The sequence below is a fragment of the Eulemur rufifrons genome, chromosome 30 (assembly GCF_041146395.1).
Source record: "Eulemur rufifrons isolate Redbay chromosome 30, OSU_ERuf_1, whole genome shotgun sequence".
Lineage (NCBI taxonomy): Eukaryota > Metazoa > Chordata > Mammalia > Primates > Lemuridae > Eulemur > Eulemur rufifrons.
Genome location: NC_091012.1, coordinates 128,347,299 through 128,366,772, shown reverse-complemented (window position 1 = coordinate 128,366,772; position 19,474 = coordinate 128,347,299). Strand labels below are relative to the sequence as shown.

General features: G+C 35.4%; 1 protein-coding gene across 1 annotated transcript in view; it reads right to left on the bottom strand.

The window, feature by feature from the left end:
* RPS6KA3 (ribosomal protein S6 kinase A3) overlaps positions 1-19,474 on the bottom strand; it is a 100,703-nt gene that overhangs the window by 28,498 nt on the left and 52,731 nt on the right. Inside the window, exons 3-7 of the mRNA XM_069464116.1 lie at positions 15,816-15,932; positions 10,849-10,930; positions 3,638-3,718; positions 2,799-2,878; positions 2,096-2,202 (exon numbers count right to left, since the gene is read on the bottom strand). Coding sequence (XP_069320217.1) covers positions 2,096-2,202; positions 2,799-2,878; positions 3,638-3,718; positions 10,849-10,930; positions 15,816-15,932 — 467 coding nt within the window. The remainder of the gene's footprint in view (positions 1-2,095; positions 2,203-2,798; positions 2,879-3,637; positions 3,719-10,848; positions 10,931-15,815; positions 15,933-19,474) is intronic.

The window sequence follows — 19,474 nt, the reverse complement described above, 5'->3', positions numbered from 1 at the left end:
CAACTGGAGAATGACACTCAGGTTTCTGGCTTGAGCAGGTACTTGAGTGGAAAATAATGTCATTAAGGAGCTACAGAAAAGAGTGAGTACTAAGCTGTAGGCCAATAATTGTATTTCTGTACAGGTATTTTAGTATACTAACTTGAAAGGTCAAGTAATAAACTGTTTCACTTATATTTAAAGCTATCCCACAACATAGGCATTTCCTTACTTTTAATTCTAACTATGTGCAAGTCAAATTTTGTTATAATAAAATTTTACTATGACAAAAAGATTAGCAACCTTCCTACTTCATCAATTCAAACATAATTACAACAAAATTTACCACTGAGGGTAAATCAGTAGGGACATACTTTTCAAGTTTCTTTTATAATAAGGTACTTGTTATGAAACAAATATTAATCTTGACTATGCTTGATTGTGAAGCAGACTAACACATTTAAAGAATATAATGGATATTGTTAGGTATGGTAGAAATCATCCCTCCTTCTGTCTAATAAATACAAGACAGCTCTAAAAGCAAAACAAACCTCAAGTCATTCTTGGCAGTTTTGAAAGCATAAAAGAGAATCTAGGCAATAGGGCATTACTTATGCCTTCTATGGCAAATACATTCTTTTAAGATAACCATGCCTATACTTTGTCTTTGAAAGAAAAAGTTGACTGCATCACTCTCAATAAACAAAGTTCCTTTTCAAGTATTAATAATTATTTTTAGTCCTATTTATTATAACAGAGTTCTAGCTTAAAAGAATCTATAAAACGACTAACAGGTCATAAAACGTTTGGCCTAAAAATTTAAATTTCTTCCAAGTTCTGTGTGATGATATTTACTTGGATCATTTACCAATTAAATGTTAGTCCAATTTAATAGCATCGTTTAGACACCTATGTGATCTATGGGCAATCTTACCTACATTTGATCTTATTCAAGCCTTGAGACAGGGCCCATGCTTTATATATACCTTTTTATGCTAATACAATAGTCTACAATAAATATATTCAATTAAATGGCATAAAACAGCAATACATTTTTTCTTATGAATATTTAATCTTATGTTAATTTTTTCTTCTAAGGACTATATACTTAAATATTTATTCTCACCAAGAATTATATTTTGTGTCATAATAGTTAAAAGTTGGGACAATAAAGAGAAAAATGCAGTATTTGGGGAACAAAAGCAAAACCAGGCAGAAAAAAAAAAAGCAAAACCATATGAAACATGCAAAAAATAAAATGTATGAAAAACAAACATAAAATGTAAAAGTATGACAACTTCTAAATGATCACTTAAGAGTTCCAGTGGAGCATTTCCTCTATTTCCTGTCTCAATATATAATTTAGATTTTGCACATAATATTTCAAAGTAATATTCAAAATTCTTGCTATAAAAGCTGTGGGAAATTTGCTCAACTCACACTTAAAATTTGAAAATACATGTAGAAAAACATTTTCAATAAATGATATTTGGGGAAAGGGTTACCTCCATATCAGCCTTCATACAAAAAAATTTCTAGATGGAGTTAAAAGTAAAAAATAGAGACCATAAAATTAAAAGAAAAATACCTGACTATGGGATTGGGAAAAGCCTTTCTAAGAATAAAAGTAATGGAAGAAATCATAAAAGAAAAAAGATTGGTAGATCTGTGGGAAATAATGTGTATGTTAAATAATATAAATAAAGTTAAATTTAAAAGATAGACTAAAAAAATATATAAAATATATTTGTAACATATGTCAAATGGTTAAAATTCTTAATTTGTAAAGTCCTCTTATCAATCACTGAGAAAAAATAACATTCTAAAAGAAAAATGGTCCAGTTGTGGTGGCTCACGAACAGAAAATTCACACAAAAATACAAATTGCCAGTAGATTTCAACCTTATTAAAAATCAAAGGATGCCCATAGAAAGAATATAATATTTTTTGGTTAATTTAGATTTAAAAAGTATGAAAATAACATAGTGTTAGCAGAGATGTGTAGCACAGGCCCTCTGATGCAATGCTGTGGGAGTTTTATGAAATCACCTGATTTTTTATAACCTACTAAATAATTATATTACATTGTATTAAACTTAGTAGCATGATTCCTTACTTTTCTGGTTTTAAGTCTCTATAGATTATTCCCAGGCTATGTAGGTGGTCTAAAGCAAGTGCAAGTTCAGCCAAGTAGAATTTGACATCTTCTTCTGTGAACATCACCTAAAATAAAACAATAATTTTCTGTCTTTATTTTGTCTGTGTTTTTTAAAGTCCCACTCTAGAGTTTAAATATTCAAAAAATTTATAAATATGCTAATTATACATAGCTTTATCCACAATTTGCTCATGAAAGGAATTTGCAAAATTATCTAATCAGTCAACCAATCACTTACTAAATACTAACTATATACTGTGGGAGAAATAATCTTACATTCTGTTAAGAAACAATTATATTTAGGTTGTGCCACTGTTGTCTCACCACAGTAACATTTTAGAAATGAAAAATGATCTTTAAAATACACGTTGAATTTCCAATACTAATTATTTAAAGATACCTTGTCAACATATTACTGCTTCTGAAAAAAACTATAAAAGAAGCAGGGTTTTAAGACAAATATAGTTTACTCGTCAATTTAAAGCCCTGCTTTCAGAATAAATTCAAAACATTGGAAAAGAACTCTTTTTGGCTCGGATTCTTCACTGTAAGAATCTTGTGCCACTAGAGAAAATATAATAAGCATAATACTGAACTATAACAAAGCTTTACTTGAAACAGGACGCATATAAATAGATTAAAATAGAGATTAATTATATACCTCTTTGGATAAGCGTGTAAACAAATCTCCTCCCCTGAGAAAATCCAAAATAAGATACAACTTCCCTTCAGTTTGAAACGCTGAATGAAGAAATGAAAATTTCCATTTAATACACTGTAATTTATTTTTTTAGGCTTACATTAGGTCATTCACAAATGAATATTTTTAGTAAATTAATAATTATATCATAGATCTAAACTTATTTTAACTGAGAAGAAAACCACTGATTTCTCTTAGTTTTGATATGGAAATGCTAAATGCATTTCTTATTATGGAACCACTAGATTTTCTACAGCCAAAAGTCTCTCAGGAATACAATATAGTTCTAAACATGTGATCCGTAAGAAAAACTCACAACAGAAAAAAGACTCACTTAAAAGTACAAAAACCATGCCACTAACTACAGAACAAATGTGAATTGATTAGATTTAATGACACATGATAAGAATTACCACATCTTTACCCACTGAGGAAAAGCACACAGCTTCGGGAGAAAGAATGGTGATAACAGTTTTAGGACCTTGATTAGGGATCTTTCTTGCCTTTAGGTTGGGCTAATACAGATAGACTATAAAATGCTGGCACATTATTATTAATTATTATAATAATAAAAAGCAATGATTATCATTAACTGTTCCTATGGTTAACACTCAGAAACTAACTTTATAATGTTTAAAAAAAAACATAAGCTAAATGCATTACAAGTTTCTAAAGTTTGTCTAAGAAGTAATGGTTTAATTTCTATGACTTGCTAAACACAAATATATATTTATATACATTAGTATAGCTGAATGCACTCAGGGAGTGGAGGATGAGGTGGGAGGTGGTTCACAACTTACCATAATGCAACTTGACAATAAAAGGATGATTAACTTCTACCAAGATATCACGTTCCATTTTTGTCCGAACACGGTCTCGAACTATAAAACAGTGTACATATGCTACATTGCAATATCTTTCAAAGGTAATCTTTAAAACAAATTCTTTCTGGTGCCCGTGTTAAATAAAATTTTGCTTATGTGTATAAAAATGTGAACTTTTATTTTATTGCTCTTGAATTTAAAAAATTAACAAATATATCTTTCACTACATTATATAACCAAAAGAAGTCATGTATATTTATTCAATCCATGTTTTAAAGTTGAAAAAAATACAGAAAACACATTAGGTGTTGGTTTTAACATGTATAAGCACCTAAGCTGGCTTGTCCAGCTAGTATATCAAATTCAATATCAATCACTGATTTCATTATCTTCTCCTATCACTACAACTCTGGTGTCTTCCTCGTAATATCTGACAGGCCCTTTCTATTTTTCATGTGAATGAAGTTCATCACCAAGGCTTGCTAATACTTCTGTTCCAGTCTAGCCTAAATTTGTCCTTTTTCCATTGTACCCACAAAATTTTTTCATTTTGTCTGAGGTGGGACCTGTGTAATAATTGTAATTCTGGTTTCTTTTGCTTATGTCAAGACCCAGTAACAAATATAAACCCTCCTACAATCAGGAATTTTGATTAGCATATACTAGTTCAGAAGAAGGCGTGTTTTATATCGGTCAACTTCTAAATCCTAAAATAGAATTTGTTAATACTGACTCATGCTGGCAAAGCAACTAGATTCCTCTGAAATGATTTTTTAATATAGTAGTTATTAGATGTAAATCTTCCTTGACTTAAACACGAGCGTGAACAAGAAGAAATGCTGTTCTGTTTCTAGGACTATGTATTAGGAAACTATTTGTTTTTTTGGGGGGAGGGGTTAACTAATTTTATTTATTTATATATTTTTTGAAATATAGAAGTTTATTATTATTATTTTAATTGACAGATAAGCTCTATCCTTCTAAGTTAAGTATCACAAGAATGGAAAAACAAGCACCACATGTATCGAGCCAAGTCTCGGTACTCACGGAGTACATGTAGTCACAATTAAATTGGTACTAATTGATTAACACTTATGTGAATATATGGAAGAAACCGTTTTAAGCAGTGGTTTACAAAACCTTTTAGGCCAACAGATCACTTTTATTAAAGACAAAAGTCCCCATTAACTTGACCTAATGCCACTGACTTCTATCTGATCCCATTTATTGTAGTAACAGGAACTTTAAAATGGAAAGAGACTTTTGATTAAACATGGATGTTTTACTCTCTACTTTCTTCCAAAACCCCATTCAAATGACAATAATGGAAAAATTATGCATTAACTCACAAGGACAGGAAGCAACAGGAGAGGAAGCAATAGCAGAAGAAGATGGGTAAGCGGTAACTAACAAAGAAGACTAGAGAAAGCTTAAATCGAAGCCTAAAGAAAGGAAGCCAATGAGAAATAAGCAAATTCTTGCCACAGAACCCTTTCCAATCTGCTTTTTAGTACCTCACTATTAAAGAAGGAATAGATAGCAAAGGATCCGTAGGCATTTGAGAAAAGTGAAAACATCAAAATAAACAGAAAAAAAGGAATAAAGGGAAATGAAGACAAGGTGAGAAACAGAAGAACACAACAAAACAAAATTCAACCTTGTAATTTATATCCATTGAGAGAGCAAAGATGGTATGCTACCCATGAAACAAGAACAAGAAACTTTAAAAAGGGTGGGGTAGGAGAAGAAATACATATCTTCAGCAAATGAACTATAAGGAAAAGACAAGAAATGGAGACAGAGCTCACAGATAAAAAGACTTAAAGAGATACCCACCAATTGCAAAGTATAGACCTAGTATGTATGAATCCTGCTTTAAACAAATTGCATGAAGGCAAATGAACTGTAACAGTAGGCATGAGTAGAAATTTGAACACTGACTGGATATCTGCATGTTAATTTTTAGGTATAATAACAGAGATGTATTATTTCTTTTAGGAGTATTTACTTTTTAAGGATATATACTAAATTATTTATGTAAGAAATTATACAATGTCTGGGATTTGCTTCAAAATATCAAGAGGGGAAGGAGGAGAATATAGATAAAAAAGGTCACTAGAGGCTGGGCATGATAACCCATGCCTGTGGTTCCAACTCTTTGGAAGGCCAAGACAGGAGGATCACTTGAACCCAGGAGTTCAAGACCAGACTGGGCAACATAGCGAGACCCCATTTCTACAAATTTTTTTTTTTAAGTCAGCTGAGTGTAGTGGTATGTGCCCATAGTCCTAGCTACTCTACTCAGGAGGCTTAGGCAGGAGAATCACTTGAGCCCAGGAGTTTGAGGTTGCAGTGAGCTATGATCACGCCATTGTACCCCAGCCTGTGTGACAGAGTGACACCCTGTCTCAAAAACAAAACAAAACAAGAAGGTCAATAGAAGTGTTGGAAGATAGTTGATGAAATTTCCCAGAAGACAGAACAAACACGGGAAATAGACAAAAATGGAAAATAGGAGGGGGATAAAAAAAGAAGAGGCCCAATATATTCAAAGAGTAGCAGTTACAAAATTAACAAACAACAAAAAACTTTCCCAATACTGAAATGCATTTCTAGGTTGAAAGAGACCATCTCATATCTGATATGATGAATTTTTAAAAACCCATACTAAAGAATACCACTGTATAAATTTGAGAACACCAGGGATGAAGAGTAGATTCTAAAGATTTCCAAAGAGGAAAAGCAGCTTACACACAAAGGACCGGGAGTCAGAATGGCAATAAACTTCATCATTGCAACACAGGAAACTAGAAGACAATGGAAACAATGCCTTCTAATACCTGGGGGAAAATTATTTCTGATCTAGAATTTTATGTTCAGCCAAATTATAAATTAAGTGAGGGGGTAAAATAAAGGCATTTTCAGACATGCAGGGTCATAAAAATACACCATCCATTAACCTTTTCGGAGGTAGCTACTAGAAGGTATGTTCTACCAAAACTAGAAAGTAAACTGAGAAAATTATGGTAGATATCAAATTCAGGAAAAGAGATGGAGTACAGCAAAGATGTGAAGGAAATGTGAGATCTACTGGAGAGTAGATCATTTGGTTTAACCAGGAACAATTTTTATAAAGCTGTAAAAATGAAAACATTACTGGGAAGACGTGAAAAGGGAAATTGTGTGTGGGTGGCAGTGTGAGAGAACTAAATCCTAATCTTCCATGTTAGGAAATCAATAGATTATGTCTTCAAATGAAAACAATCAAATAACTGCAATATAAGAGTAGTAAATATGAAGGCAAATGGCAGAACCAGCAGTAAAGAGTTGAAAGTCATTGTCTCTGGGGGTCAAGAATTTGGACAGGCAGGAGGGTGGGTAAAGCACTGCTATCTTACAGGACAATACTCTGTACAGATATTACTTTGATAAAAATAAAAATTACATTTAAGAACACACTCAGGGGCCAGGCACGGTGGCTCAAGCCTGTAATCCTAGCACTTTGGGAGGCCAAGGTGGGAGGATCACTTTAGGCCAGGAGTTCAAAACCAGCCCTGGCAATATCAAGACCCCATCTCTACAAAAAATAAAAGAGTTATCTGGTGGTAGGGGTTGGGGGGCGGTGCATGCCTGTAGTCCCAGCCACTAGGGAGGCTAAGGCAGCAGGATTGCTTGAGCCCAGGAGTTGGAGGGCGCAGTGAGCTATCATGATGCCACTATACAACAGCCTGGGCAACAGAGTGAGACCTTGTCTCAAAAAAAACCCAAAAAACAAAAAAAAAAAAAAAAAAAAAAAAAAACACATTCAGAATTATCCAGCAGCCTGTAATTCCAATAAGTCAAATATTTTTACTTTCCTATGATCCCTCCCATAGCTTATATCTGTAAAATTTTACATAATTGTAGTGGCTCAATTTGTTATAATTTTTCACTTACATATTTTCATTAAGTTCATTTTTGTAATTACATTTAAAAATATTTCACTTTGATAATATCCTATTAAGTGGTAAACCATAACTTTCTACACATTCCTCTATTTTTCAATGTGTATGTGATTTCTAAATTCTTGCTACTGTAAATGTTGTAATGAGAATTTTCAAGCATATGAATTCCTTTCTGAGGTTCTTTCCTCAGGTCAATTTAGCAGCAATAATGGCTCTTTGTATTTATTGCAAAACTGCTTTCCAATTTATGCTGCCATCATATGAAATAACTCATTATTTAATATGCATTTCTTTCATTTTCAGCAAAACCGTGCAATTCCCCAAAGATTATTTATTTTATCTCCTTGTGTAAACTTTATTCTAAAATCCTTTTAGGTGGAGGGTACAATGATATTTCTTACTGACTTCTAACTCCATCATTCTTCTTACATTAGTTGAAATTCTATTGCAAGGAAAAGCTTTCCCTTCTCCTCCATTAATTAATTTATGAATTAACTCATGGATTCTTGTTTTATTCAATGGGCTTAATGTATCACTATCATTCATTATTGTCATGTTCAAATTGTCCCAGAATTGGCCAGTAGTAGCCCCTTAATCAACTCCTTATATTAACATTTGAGACAAAAATTTTCCTATTTATACTATTTTTTACTGTATGAAACTTAAAAAATTTTTGTACTGTCAATTTGTTTGTAATTTGCTCAATATCTCTTCATAAGTTTCCTAGATGTGTTAAGTTGCAAAATTCAGTTAGGTTGGAGTTTGTTATGGTGTACGGTTTAAGAGAAGACTCTAAATGTTTTCCAGGTTGCTCAGGGGTATTTAAAAACAATTTAAGAAATCATTATTTAATTTCCCATTGTTCTGTATACCTGCTTTGTCATACAGTGCAACAGGTACTAAATATTTTTGTAACAAATATATTAAAATGTAATATATATTTTGTACTATTTTGTTCCACTGATTTCTATGCCTGTATTATTCCCCCCCCCAATAACACTCTGAATGACTGCTGATTTAAACAGTTTTAGCACTTGACAGAGCTTGTTCCCTTCTTATTATTCTTCTTTTCCAAAATACTCTGGATTCAGAAATGAAATTCTGAATCATTTTTTTAAGTTTCAAGGAAAATGCAATGGAATCTTAACTGATATTGAGCTAATTGGATGGCTAGAGGAGTACTGAGATTCTTTTCTCTGTGGTTTTTTTTTTTTTTTTTTTTTTTGAGACAGGGTCTCGCTCTGTTGCTCAGGCTTGGAGTGCAGTGGCTCACTGCAAACTCAAACTCCTGGGCTCAAGCGATCCTTTTGCCTCAGCCTCCCAAGTAGCTGAGACTATAGGTATGTGCCACTATGCCTGGCTAATTTTTTTCTTTTTAACTTTTTGTAGAGATGGGGTCTCACTCTTGCTCCGGCTGGTCTTCAACTCCTGGCCTCAAGCGATCCTCCCGTCTTGGCCTTCCAAAGTACTAGGATTACAGGTGTGAGCCACCACTCCTGGCCTGAGATTCTTAACAGTTAGCCTCCTCTAATAGGACTTGGGGATTTATTTCTTTTCCTGATGCCTTTTAGGTTTCTCAGAATTTTGTAGTTTGCCTTACATATATTACACATAACACAAATGCTATCCAATACATAAAAACAAACTACTTTCGTGAATGAAATAAGTTCTATTTATGCAGTTTTGTAACATGGAATTCATGACAATAAAGCTATAAAAGTAGTAATAGGCCAGGCACGGTGGCTCGTGCCTGTAGTCCCAGCACTTTGGGAGGCCAAGGCGGGAGGATTGCTTGAGCCCAGGAGTTCGAGATCAGCCTTGGCAACATAGTGAGACCCTGTCTCTACAAAAAAATTAAAATTTAGCCAGGTGTAGTGGTGCAGGCCTGTAGTCCCAGCTATTCAGAAAGCTGAGGCAGGAAGATAGCTTGAGTCCAGCAGTCGGAGGCTGCACAGAACTGAGATTGTGACACTGCACTCCAGCCCAGGCAACAGAGCAAGATCCCGTCTCAAAAAAAAAAAAAAAAAAAAAAGGAAATAAAAATAAGCCGGGTGCTGTGGCTCATGCCTGTAATCCTAGCACTCTGGGAGGCTGAGGTGGGAGGATCGCTTGAGCTCAGGAGTTCGAAACCAGCCTTAGCAAGAACGACACCCCATCTCTACAAAAAACAGAAAATTTAGCTGGGTGTTGTGGTGCCTGTAGTCCCAGCAACTCAGGAGGCCGAGGCAGGAGGATCCCTTGAACCTAGGAGTTGTAGGTTGCAGTGAGCTACAATGCCGCCACTGTACTCTACCTGGGGCGACAGAGTGAGACTCTCTCTTAAAAAAAAAAGAAAAAAAAGAAAGAAAAAATAAAAACAGTGATATAAATATAAAGGTAGGGCACCGAGGATATAATTTAATTCTCCAGTCTTAGCAAGAATCAAGTAAGTGGTAATGCCACAGGGTAGAGACTGAATAGGAAAGAAAATACATTCAGGAAGGGAGCAAGGGAATGGAAATGAAGGACAGTGTTTATAAAGAGAGGTAAAATTTCTTGGGACGATGATAGTATCCATGGTGGGTACCTAATTGAGAACAATATCAGAAATAATAAGTGATCATTGCAAATATTCCTTCTAGAATATTTAAAAAGCTTTATAAATTACATGTAAATTGAAGAGAAAAAAATTGACATTAGGAATCAATAAATAAAATATCTAGACATTATGTGGTAAAATAAATGATATTACTAAATCAAAGGAAGACTAAAGTATTTTAAAAATCTATGCACAATTTCTTCTATATGACTTTTTACCTATGAGAGTCAAATCCTATATTAGAGTTTTCAAAATCACAGGCTCAGAATAAAAACTTATTTGAGACCAGAAGTCAAGATGATAAAGTCCTTTAGAATAAAAGCTATTTTACATCAAGTAAATCAGTAAGTTTTTCAAAATATTAAATATAATTACATTAATTTGAAGATGAATCAAACCCAGTTTTAATCTTATACAACTTCTACTTGCCTAAAGCCCAATATGAATTTATAATACTTCTTTTGTAACGTGGCAACTCCTGTTTTGACTAGTTGTATGATTCCTAGCCCAGTAGGAAAAATTCACTAAAAGTCAGTCTAAATTTAAAGCCAGTAACAGGAACTGATTCAGAATGTAAGTAACCAGCCTCAGAGTCCCATGAGCTCTATTGAGACCTTTCAGTTTGTTTAGACTACACGAACATTACAAACAGGGGCAGCACTTACCTTTCAGTGTGGCCTTCTTTAATACCTTCATGGCATAAAGCTGTCTAGCATCAGAGCCTGAGATTTTTTTAACTAAGAAAACCTGCATTTAAATAAGAGAAAATAAATGTTACAAAGTCTCACAAACTATACTTCTGTTAAAATAAGACTCCTGCTATAATACAGTTTATTTTTATTATATAGATTCTCATACATTACAGATCGAGTATATCTCCTAAAATGTATCAGTTCTAACTAAATATGAATTGTAAATAGTAGTTATAACTTGTGGTGTCAATATAAGTGAATACATTTTTTCATTTTGTTGTTTGCCAATTCCCAAAGAGCATGTAACATGTTAGGACAGAAAAAAAAATCTTTAAACTACCTATGTAGGAATTAGATGGAGAAAAGCCCAGCACATTTAAAGTATAACAAAGGTGGTGATGGCTCTGCTTTTCACAAAACAAAAATTGTTTTGAGCCTATCAAAACTGTTATACAGGGGTTCCTCTTGACCACAATTTCCTGTTCATACAGATGAAGGGTCTTTTCTGTATATGAAAAATGCACGTACATCTCACTGCTTGGCAGAACAATTTAAAACACTTACACTGAAGAATTCTATTCACAAATATTTAATGTGACCTAAGTCAGAACCCCACCTCCCCACCTTTTTACAATCAAATTATCACATATACCTAAATATGAAGAACACAATTCCCAAGTTTGTTATTGAGCATCTTGACTTTTCAAATATTTTTGGCTGCTCTCAAAATACAATGTGTGATTTGTGCTAAATGAATAAAGTCTGCTCTAAATAACTCAGGGTCATGCTATAACATGGCCAATACAAGACTATCAATAAATCTCTTATACTCATTTTGACCATTAGGTTCATGATCTTTTCCACCAAACCTTTAAACAGACCTGCTAAATGGACCTGAATTTCAAGTCTTCTTCCCTACCCATTCTTTTACATTAATAGTAGTGTTCTTAAGTTGCCACAGGTGGGAAGAAGAGAATCAAGTACAATCAAGAATTAACTTTAGGATTAGCTCTCAATTACCTGAATTAGCACGTCATGCTATTAACACAAAATCAATAAATGATTCATTGCACTGATTCTAGGACAAGGCAGAGTTTCTCACTTTGAGAAATTGTGTCAAGGCAATGGGCAATGAACCGAAATCAAGTGAAGAGAACCATGACTTGCAAAGAAACCCTGATGCAGAATGTGTTGCTCTCCTATAATCACTCCCTCTCCTCTTTCACCATGCCCCACCCTTTAGCTCCTTTCAGCCAGTTATTGGGGAGTCAACCTAGGGAGAGAAAAGCATTCTTAAACAGGGTGGTTCTAAGGTGGAATGATGTTCAAATGTTAAAAGTAATCATAGATTATTAATATTCTTGAACAGAAATAAATTCTAATTAGGTGGAGATAATTAGGATTTATTTGATATTTCTTCATCCTTAAGATTTCCTAATAAAACTTCTTTGTTTTATTCTATAAGAAAAAATTTTCTTGGTGGATTCCAAATTTTCTTCAACTATTCTTTGAATGGACCTTCTTAACACTTTTCAGTACCTCTTAGTACTTTCACAAGCACTGTAATATATTATCATGACAATTTTGGTAGGCAGGCCTACTGAGCAATGCTTATTTTATAGCTGTCTGAATCAGGGCTTAGAGTGGTTAAATAATTTTCCCAGTGTCACAGTGGAGGTATTGGAACAAGATCCGGGTCAGCCACCCAGTCCTATGCTTCTGCTCAGGGTGCTCTTTTTCTGTTCCCTTTGGCTGGTAACCAGCCAAGCCCAGCAGGAGCAGCAGCAGTCCCAGCTGCCACTGCTTCCTCCACACGAGCATTTCTGACCTTTCTCACTCCCCCATGAAGCTATTCTAGGCTCTGACAGGTCATCCCTGTTTCCTTGGCTTACCGTGGCCTTTTAGGATGAGTAAGAAAGGAGATATCCTATTTTTAACGTTTGATATTTATAGTAAGGTATTTAAGTTACTTTTAAAGATGTAAAGGGAGAAGCATGCTAATTCCTAGGAACTTAAATATTGTGTTCCCTGAAAATCTAATGTATAAAAATAAACCCATCTATTTGGGTTTATCAAGTGGCATAATACAATTTAATACCAGCTATTATATCACTTAATGACCTTATACCATTTAATTCTCACTACTACAGGGTCGGGACTATTACTCATTAATTCTTTCCAGAATTATATGCTAGGCACTGTGCTACTGGTTCAATGCTGAGACTGGCTACAAGGCATGGCCCTCGTATTCATGGAACATACAGTCTAGTGGGGGAGATAGCCAATAAATAAATGAAAAACTGCAATTGTGCCAAGTGCCATGAAGATGAGGTATATAATGTTCTGAGAGGGTATAACCAAGCAACATGACCTGCGCTGAATGGCAGGGAAGGCTTCTTTGAGATCAAAGGCACAGAGCAGCTAGCCAGCTGAAGAAGGGGTGGGACAGTGTTTCAGGCAGAAGGAATAGGATAGGGAAAGGCTTTCTAGCGGGATGAAGCTTAAGGACTCTGTTTAAGGACCAAAAATAAGGCAATGTGGCCAGAACACAGAGAGTGAAAAGTATGTAAACTGATGTTGGAGAGATAGCTAGGGGCCAGACTGAGGAGCTCCTCAGCCATCTTAAGACTCTGTCCTTATCATAAAATCTAAGGGAGGCTACTGAAGGGTTAAGGAGTTAGAGTAAAATATTAGTTCATGCTGGCTGTCATGCAAATAATGGATTGAGGCAAGAATACATTTGGGAAGACCCAGTTAGGAGACTCTTTCAATAGACCAGGTAGAAAGGTGGCAGCATGTTCTGGAGAGGAGGCAGTGGAGAGATGGGCATGCTTTGAGAAATCTTTACTAAATTAACAGGACTTGGTGACAGGTCAGATTGGCTGGGGCAGGAGTGGGATAGGGAACGGTAGGAACTAGAAAGATATGTCAAGAATGCTCCCAAGTTTCTGGCTTGCTTAACTGGATGCCATTCATAGTGTTAGAGAAAAATGAAATGGGACAGATTTGAGGGGTAGGGGAAGATCATGAGTTTGGTCTCAGACATGTTGAGTTTAAAGTTCCTTTGAGACATGCAAATGAAAAAAAAAAAAAAACAAGCAGCTGTGCATAAAGAGTTCAGAGCTTGGAGGAGTAATCTAGGTTGGAGGCTGGGCGCAGTGGCTCACGCCCGGGAGGATCGTTTGAGCTCAGGAGTTCGAGACCAGCCTGAGCAAGAGCGAGACCCCATTTCTACTAAAAAAAATTAGAAAGAAATTAGCTGGACAACTAACAATATATAGAAAAAATTAACCAGGCATGGTGGTCATGCCTGTAGTCCCAGCTACTCGGGAGGCTGAGGCAGAAGGATTGCTTGAGCCCAGGAGTTTGAGGGTGCTGTGAGCTAGGCTGACGCCACGGCACTCTAGCCCCGGCAACAGAATGAGACAAAATCTAGGTTGGAGATATAAATCTGTTAGGTCAGCTGTATGTTAGTTACGATTAAGACAGTGGGCATAGACAAAATCAATTGGAAGGGAGTATGTGTAGAGGAGAAGGCAGCCTAGAATTGAACCTTGAAGAACTTCAATATTTAATGACTGGCTAGAAGAGGGAAATGGGGCTCCAAGAGGTTAAGTCACTTGCTCAAGCACACACAGTGAATAAATAGAAGGAAAAAAAATTGCAACTATTATGCTCTGCTGGCTACTTAGGATTAAAAGCATACTTTTGGGTTTGAAAGAGGTTACCAACTGTAACAAATTACCTATGTTAGCCAAGAATTTCTACATAGTCTCGCTAAAATACACATGAGAGCTAAACCGGTGCTGTTTTGAAACTCGCAAGCACAATATCTTCAAATGTTTCCTTACACAGAGGTGGTAAGGAATCACTGCATTATGAACATCGAGTGCAGTATCTGAATTTTCCTCTAGCCAAGAAATGGTGTAGATAGATCACATAGTAGTAATTATAATGCTGTACTTCTCAAAATGGAGTACAGGAAGTGCCCCTGAGGTGTGCAGCAGGGGGACAAGGACTACTTGAAGAAAACTGATAAAGATGTTGCATCTTCTGGAGCAATTTTACTTGGTGGCTTGGGGAAACACTTTTGATTTTCTTTTTTTTGAGATGGGGTCTTGCTCTGTTGTCCAGGCTAGAGTGCAGTGGCATCATCATAGTTCACTGCAACCTCCTACACTTGGGCTCAAGAGATTCTCCTGCCTCAGCCTCCCAAGTAGCTGGGAGTACAGGCATGTGCCACCATGCTCAGCTAATTTTTTGAAAATTTTTTGTAGAGACAGGGTCTTGCTATGTTGTTGAGGCTGGTCTCGAACTCCTGGCCTCAAGTGATCTTGCTGCCTTGGCCTCCCAAAGTGCTAGGATAACAGGCGTAAACCACTGTGTTTGGCCAGTTCCCCTTTTTGATATTAAAAACGAACACAATGTTATTGAATAGAATGAAAACTCTGCATTCATTTTAAAGACAAGTCATGAGTCTAAAATTTTCATATCTGTAGCAGTAATTCCCAACCCTATTTCCTTGAGAGTACTTACCTTTATGTTAGTATTAGGGTACAGTGGAAGGGAGTCCGAGATGTACTGTTACATTCTATTACAAGATCACCTTCCAATCCTATACAAGGACTCAAAAAAGAGGCCAGTGTATCAAAGGAATAGCTTGTGATTTTTAACCATTTAAGAAGCACAACTAGAGAGGTCATGTGGTCTTGAAAATAAAATGAGTATGAAGTGAATACTACCAATTTATTAATACTAAAGTTTCCAATGTACTTTTGAATGACTTTATTCACTTTCCCACATTTACTGATAGAGATGTAAAAACACAGAAAACACTGCTGGTAGGGAGCATTTCACCAAACATTTCCATTTCCCCATATATATAAAATATATATGAATTCCAAAAACAACTTTTTAAAAAGCACACATACATGACTTACCTTTCCAAACGATCCCTGCCCTAATACTTTTAAAAGTTCAAACTGGGAAGGATCTGCCTTTTCATGTCCTTCCTTTACATGATGTGTGATTGCAATTTCTTTGATACTGCCTTCTTCCTGTTGAGGTAAATATAAGGGGAGGAAACAGAGTTAGAGCCACTTTCTCCCACTAAAAATAAAGCAATATTAATGAAGTGTAAATTAGAAATCTTCAAATTAATATACAAAAACCACCCTTTACTGACCCACCAAGTAAAAAGAAAACACATACCACGCCAATATGCTTTCAAGTTAAATGTCAGAGACAGTACTATAACAGCCCATTACATAGGCCAATTTAACTTTTACATGACATTAGCACTCAGTATTTCCAAGTCTTCTTTCTCCCTATTGGAGACAATTAGAATAAATAGTTTTATCGTGGGGGAAAGAGGGTGTAAAGAAGTCTGAAAATAACAGATTAGAGTAATCTGCTGTGCTCTGGCCTGTAGTTATACTAGGCAGAACCAGTGCTATATTTAAAAAAATGTTTATTGGGGAGAGGGATTGAAAAATATTCCAGGGTAAATATGGAAATGTCTACCCTCAGTATGGTTGTTTAAAGTAAGTACACTGATGTTTTATCTGTTTGAAATATCTAAGAGTTACTTTCTTTTTTTTTTTTTAAATTATTATTATTATTTTTTTAAATATCTCAACTTTTTTTTTTCTTGTTAGATACAGTATGTCCTCATAATGTATACATTATTTCTTGTACAATGATATGAAATAATATGGGAAATATTCATGATAAATTATTAAGTGAACAATGCAAGTTAAAAACAACAGTTTCATATTTTTTTTCCCCACCCCCCCTTTCCCGAGTCAGCACCTTCAAGTGTTACCACTCCCCAAACGGTGCGCAATGCACTCATTGTGTAGGCATATCCCCATCCCCTCCCCCACCCCCCACCTCAGTCTGATGTCCAATTGGTGTTAAGAGTTACTTTCTGATTCTAGAATAACCTGGGATCTGAGAGAGGAGAAAGGAATAACTCTAAAATACAAAATCAGAAAATATTTAAAATTTAGATGGAGAATAAGGTATGAAAAAAATGACTTCAGCATGATGGAACAGTGAAAGGTCTTTGGGTTAAGAGAAGGATTTTTTTGTTTTGTTTTGTTTTTTTGAGGCAGGGTCTCACTCTGTAGCCCAGACTGGAGTGCAGTGGTGCCATCATAGCTCACTGTAGCCTCGAACTCCTGGGCTCAAATGATCCTCCCACCTCAGCCTCCCAAGTATCTGGGACCACAGGCATGTGCCACCATGCCTGGCTATTTTTAAACATTGTTTGTAGAGCTGAAGTCTTGTTTTGTTGCACAGGTTGGTTTCAAACTCCTAGCCTCAAGTAATCCTCCCACCTCAGTCCCCCAAAGTGCTAGGATTATAGGCATAAACCACTGTGCCAGGCCAAGAGAAGGATTTTTTTAAAGATAGCGGACACTTCTGTATATGAGGGGAGGTGCTAGAACAAGGAGAAAATGTATGTAAATGTACACAGGATTTCAATTATTTATGTTAAGATCGGCAGATTAAGCACACCTTATTTAATCAAGACTCATACTGCGACAGCCAAAAACTACAACAATAAAACAAAAGCTAACAAAATCAGAAATATAAGCCTTTCAAATACAGACAATTTCTATTATATTTTGTTGACTATGTTATTTTTTTTTCTAGGAGCATAAGTACTATTGGTAGAATCTCAATGTGTTATATAAACATAAATAATTCATTATTTTTATTACTATTGTATTCCATACAAACGTTTGAGCTCAATTAACACTTTCTGAGATACCTTTAGAATGATGGCAACATAAGGAATGACAAAAATTTCTCAAAAAGATATATGAAGCTATCCTAATGTGGTATCTTTTGAAAATGAGTAGTAAAGCGGGGGGTGGGACCCAAAAACTAAAAAATAAAAAACAAAAGCTCCCAGAAGAAGATAAAAAGGAATCCAGGCCCATCATTTTACTTTCTAAGACAGAGGCTATAGTTTGCAGGTTATCCTACTACTCAGGCAGGTGAATCATTTTGGATTCTCTCTGAACTTTGGCAACAATAATAGAACAATCTCCTAATGTCGGTTTAGTCCTTTATTTTGTAATTTTCACATGCACTATCTCCTTTAATTCTCACAACAATCCTGTGCAGTAGGTATTAGGGTAGAACCAAGCATTAGCTGACTCTAAGATGCTACCTCCTTCCTTCAAATAAAACCAAGGTACAAGGGCTTCAGACACCCTTCTCTCAATATGAGACCAAGGGCTCAGCTGATTAGAGCAGTGGACTTTGAACTTTTGGTAGCACATCCTTAGCAGTGTAAAAAAATTAGCATATACCCAATATTTGTATACTTACTGATTTATAAATTACATACTGATTTATAAATTACATATTGATTTATAAATTTATAAAGAAGTTATCCTCTTTCTTTTCTATACCCCAAAGTGCCGTCACCTTGCACTCTGAAGACTAATGGATTACAGACTTAAACTCATGGGGCCAAGTTCACGGGCTGGATTCCAGCATGTGTCAATTAGCATCATATGGAAGAAAACTAACTGTTCAAGAGTCTAACTGGAATCTAGCAGCCAGGTATGCTCTTAAATCATGAGGCCATGAAGAACTATACTCCGCAATGTTTTATATAATTTACCACTTTTCTTTCTTGGGTAAGTGGGATATGATTCATCAGGTTATAATATTTTTTTCACCTTATATTTATTTCATAGCAAATACCTACAACAATTGCCTGACACAAGTAAAGATGCAACATGGGCACGGAAGAACAATCACTGAATTATAAACACGTTGCATTTTACAAAATGCAGGCATACAGGATCAAGCCTTACTCTTTACACAGTGAGCTACAATCAGGACATGGATCACAAAATAAATAGCATTTACTATTCTCATCTTTTTTTCCCCTTTTAATTAATTAATTTATTTATTTCAGGATATTATGGGGGTACAAACATTTTGGTTACATGTTTTGACTTTGCCACACCCAAACCCTGATTTGAGGTGTGCCTTTTCCCCCCTATAACACTCTTATATTTTCCTGGATAGAAATTGAGCCCATCCTCCGAAGTGAGGTATCACAAGAATGGAAGAATAGGCTCCACATGTACTCACCATCAAATTGGCACTAACTGATCACATGGGAGTAATAGTCTACAGGGATTGGGGGGTTGGGGTAGGTAAACTCACAACTATTCTCATCTTTGATGAATACCCTTTCTTTACTCCCATGTCAATAAGTTACTAAAAAATGTAGAGTCTCTTTTTGATCCCTTCATTTAACAAACATATACTGAAACACCTACTATGTATCAAGCATGGTGTTGGGAATACCTTTCATTCTTTCTTTTTTTCCAATTTATTTATTTCTTCTCTTTTTTTAAATTTCAGAATATTATGGGGGCACTATTTCCAATGGTATCATCTGGGTACAAGCCTTCATCAGCTTTCATGTAGAAAACTGAAGCTAGCCTGTGTCCACTCCAATTCATCTTCTTGAAAAATTCATTTTCTGAAAGTATACATACAGCTCCAGTTATATGACCAGGCTGTTCAAAAACTCCTCCAAGTTTCCCCATATTAAAGGCACTGC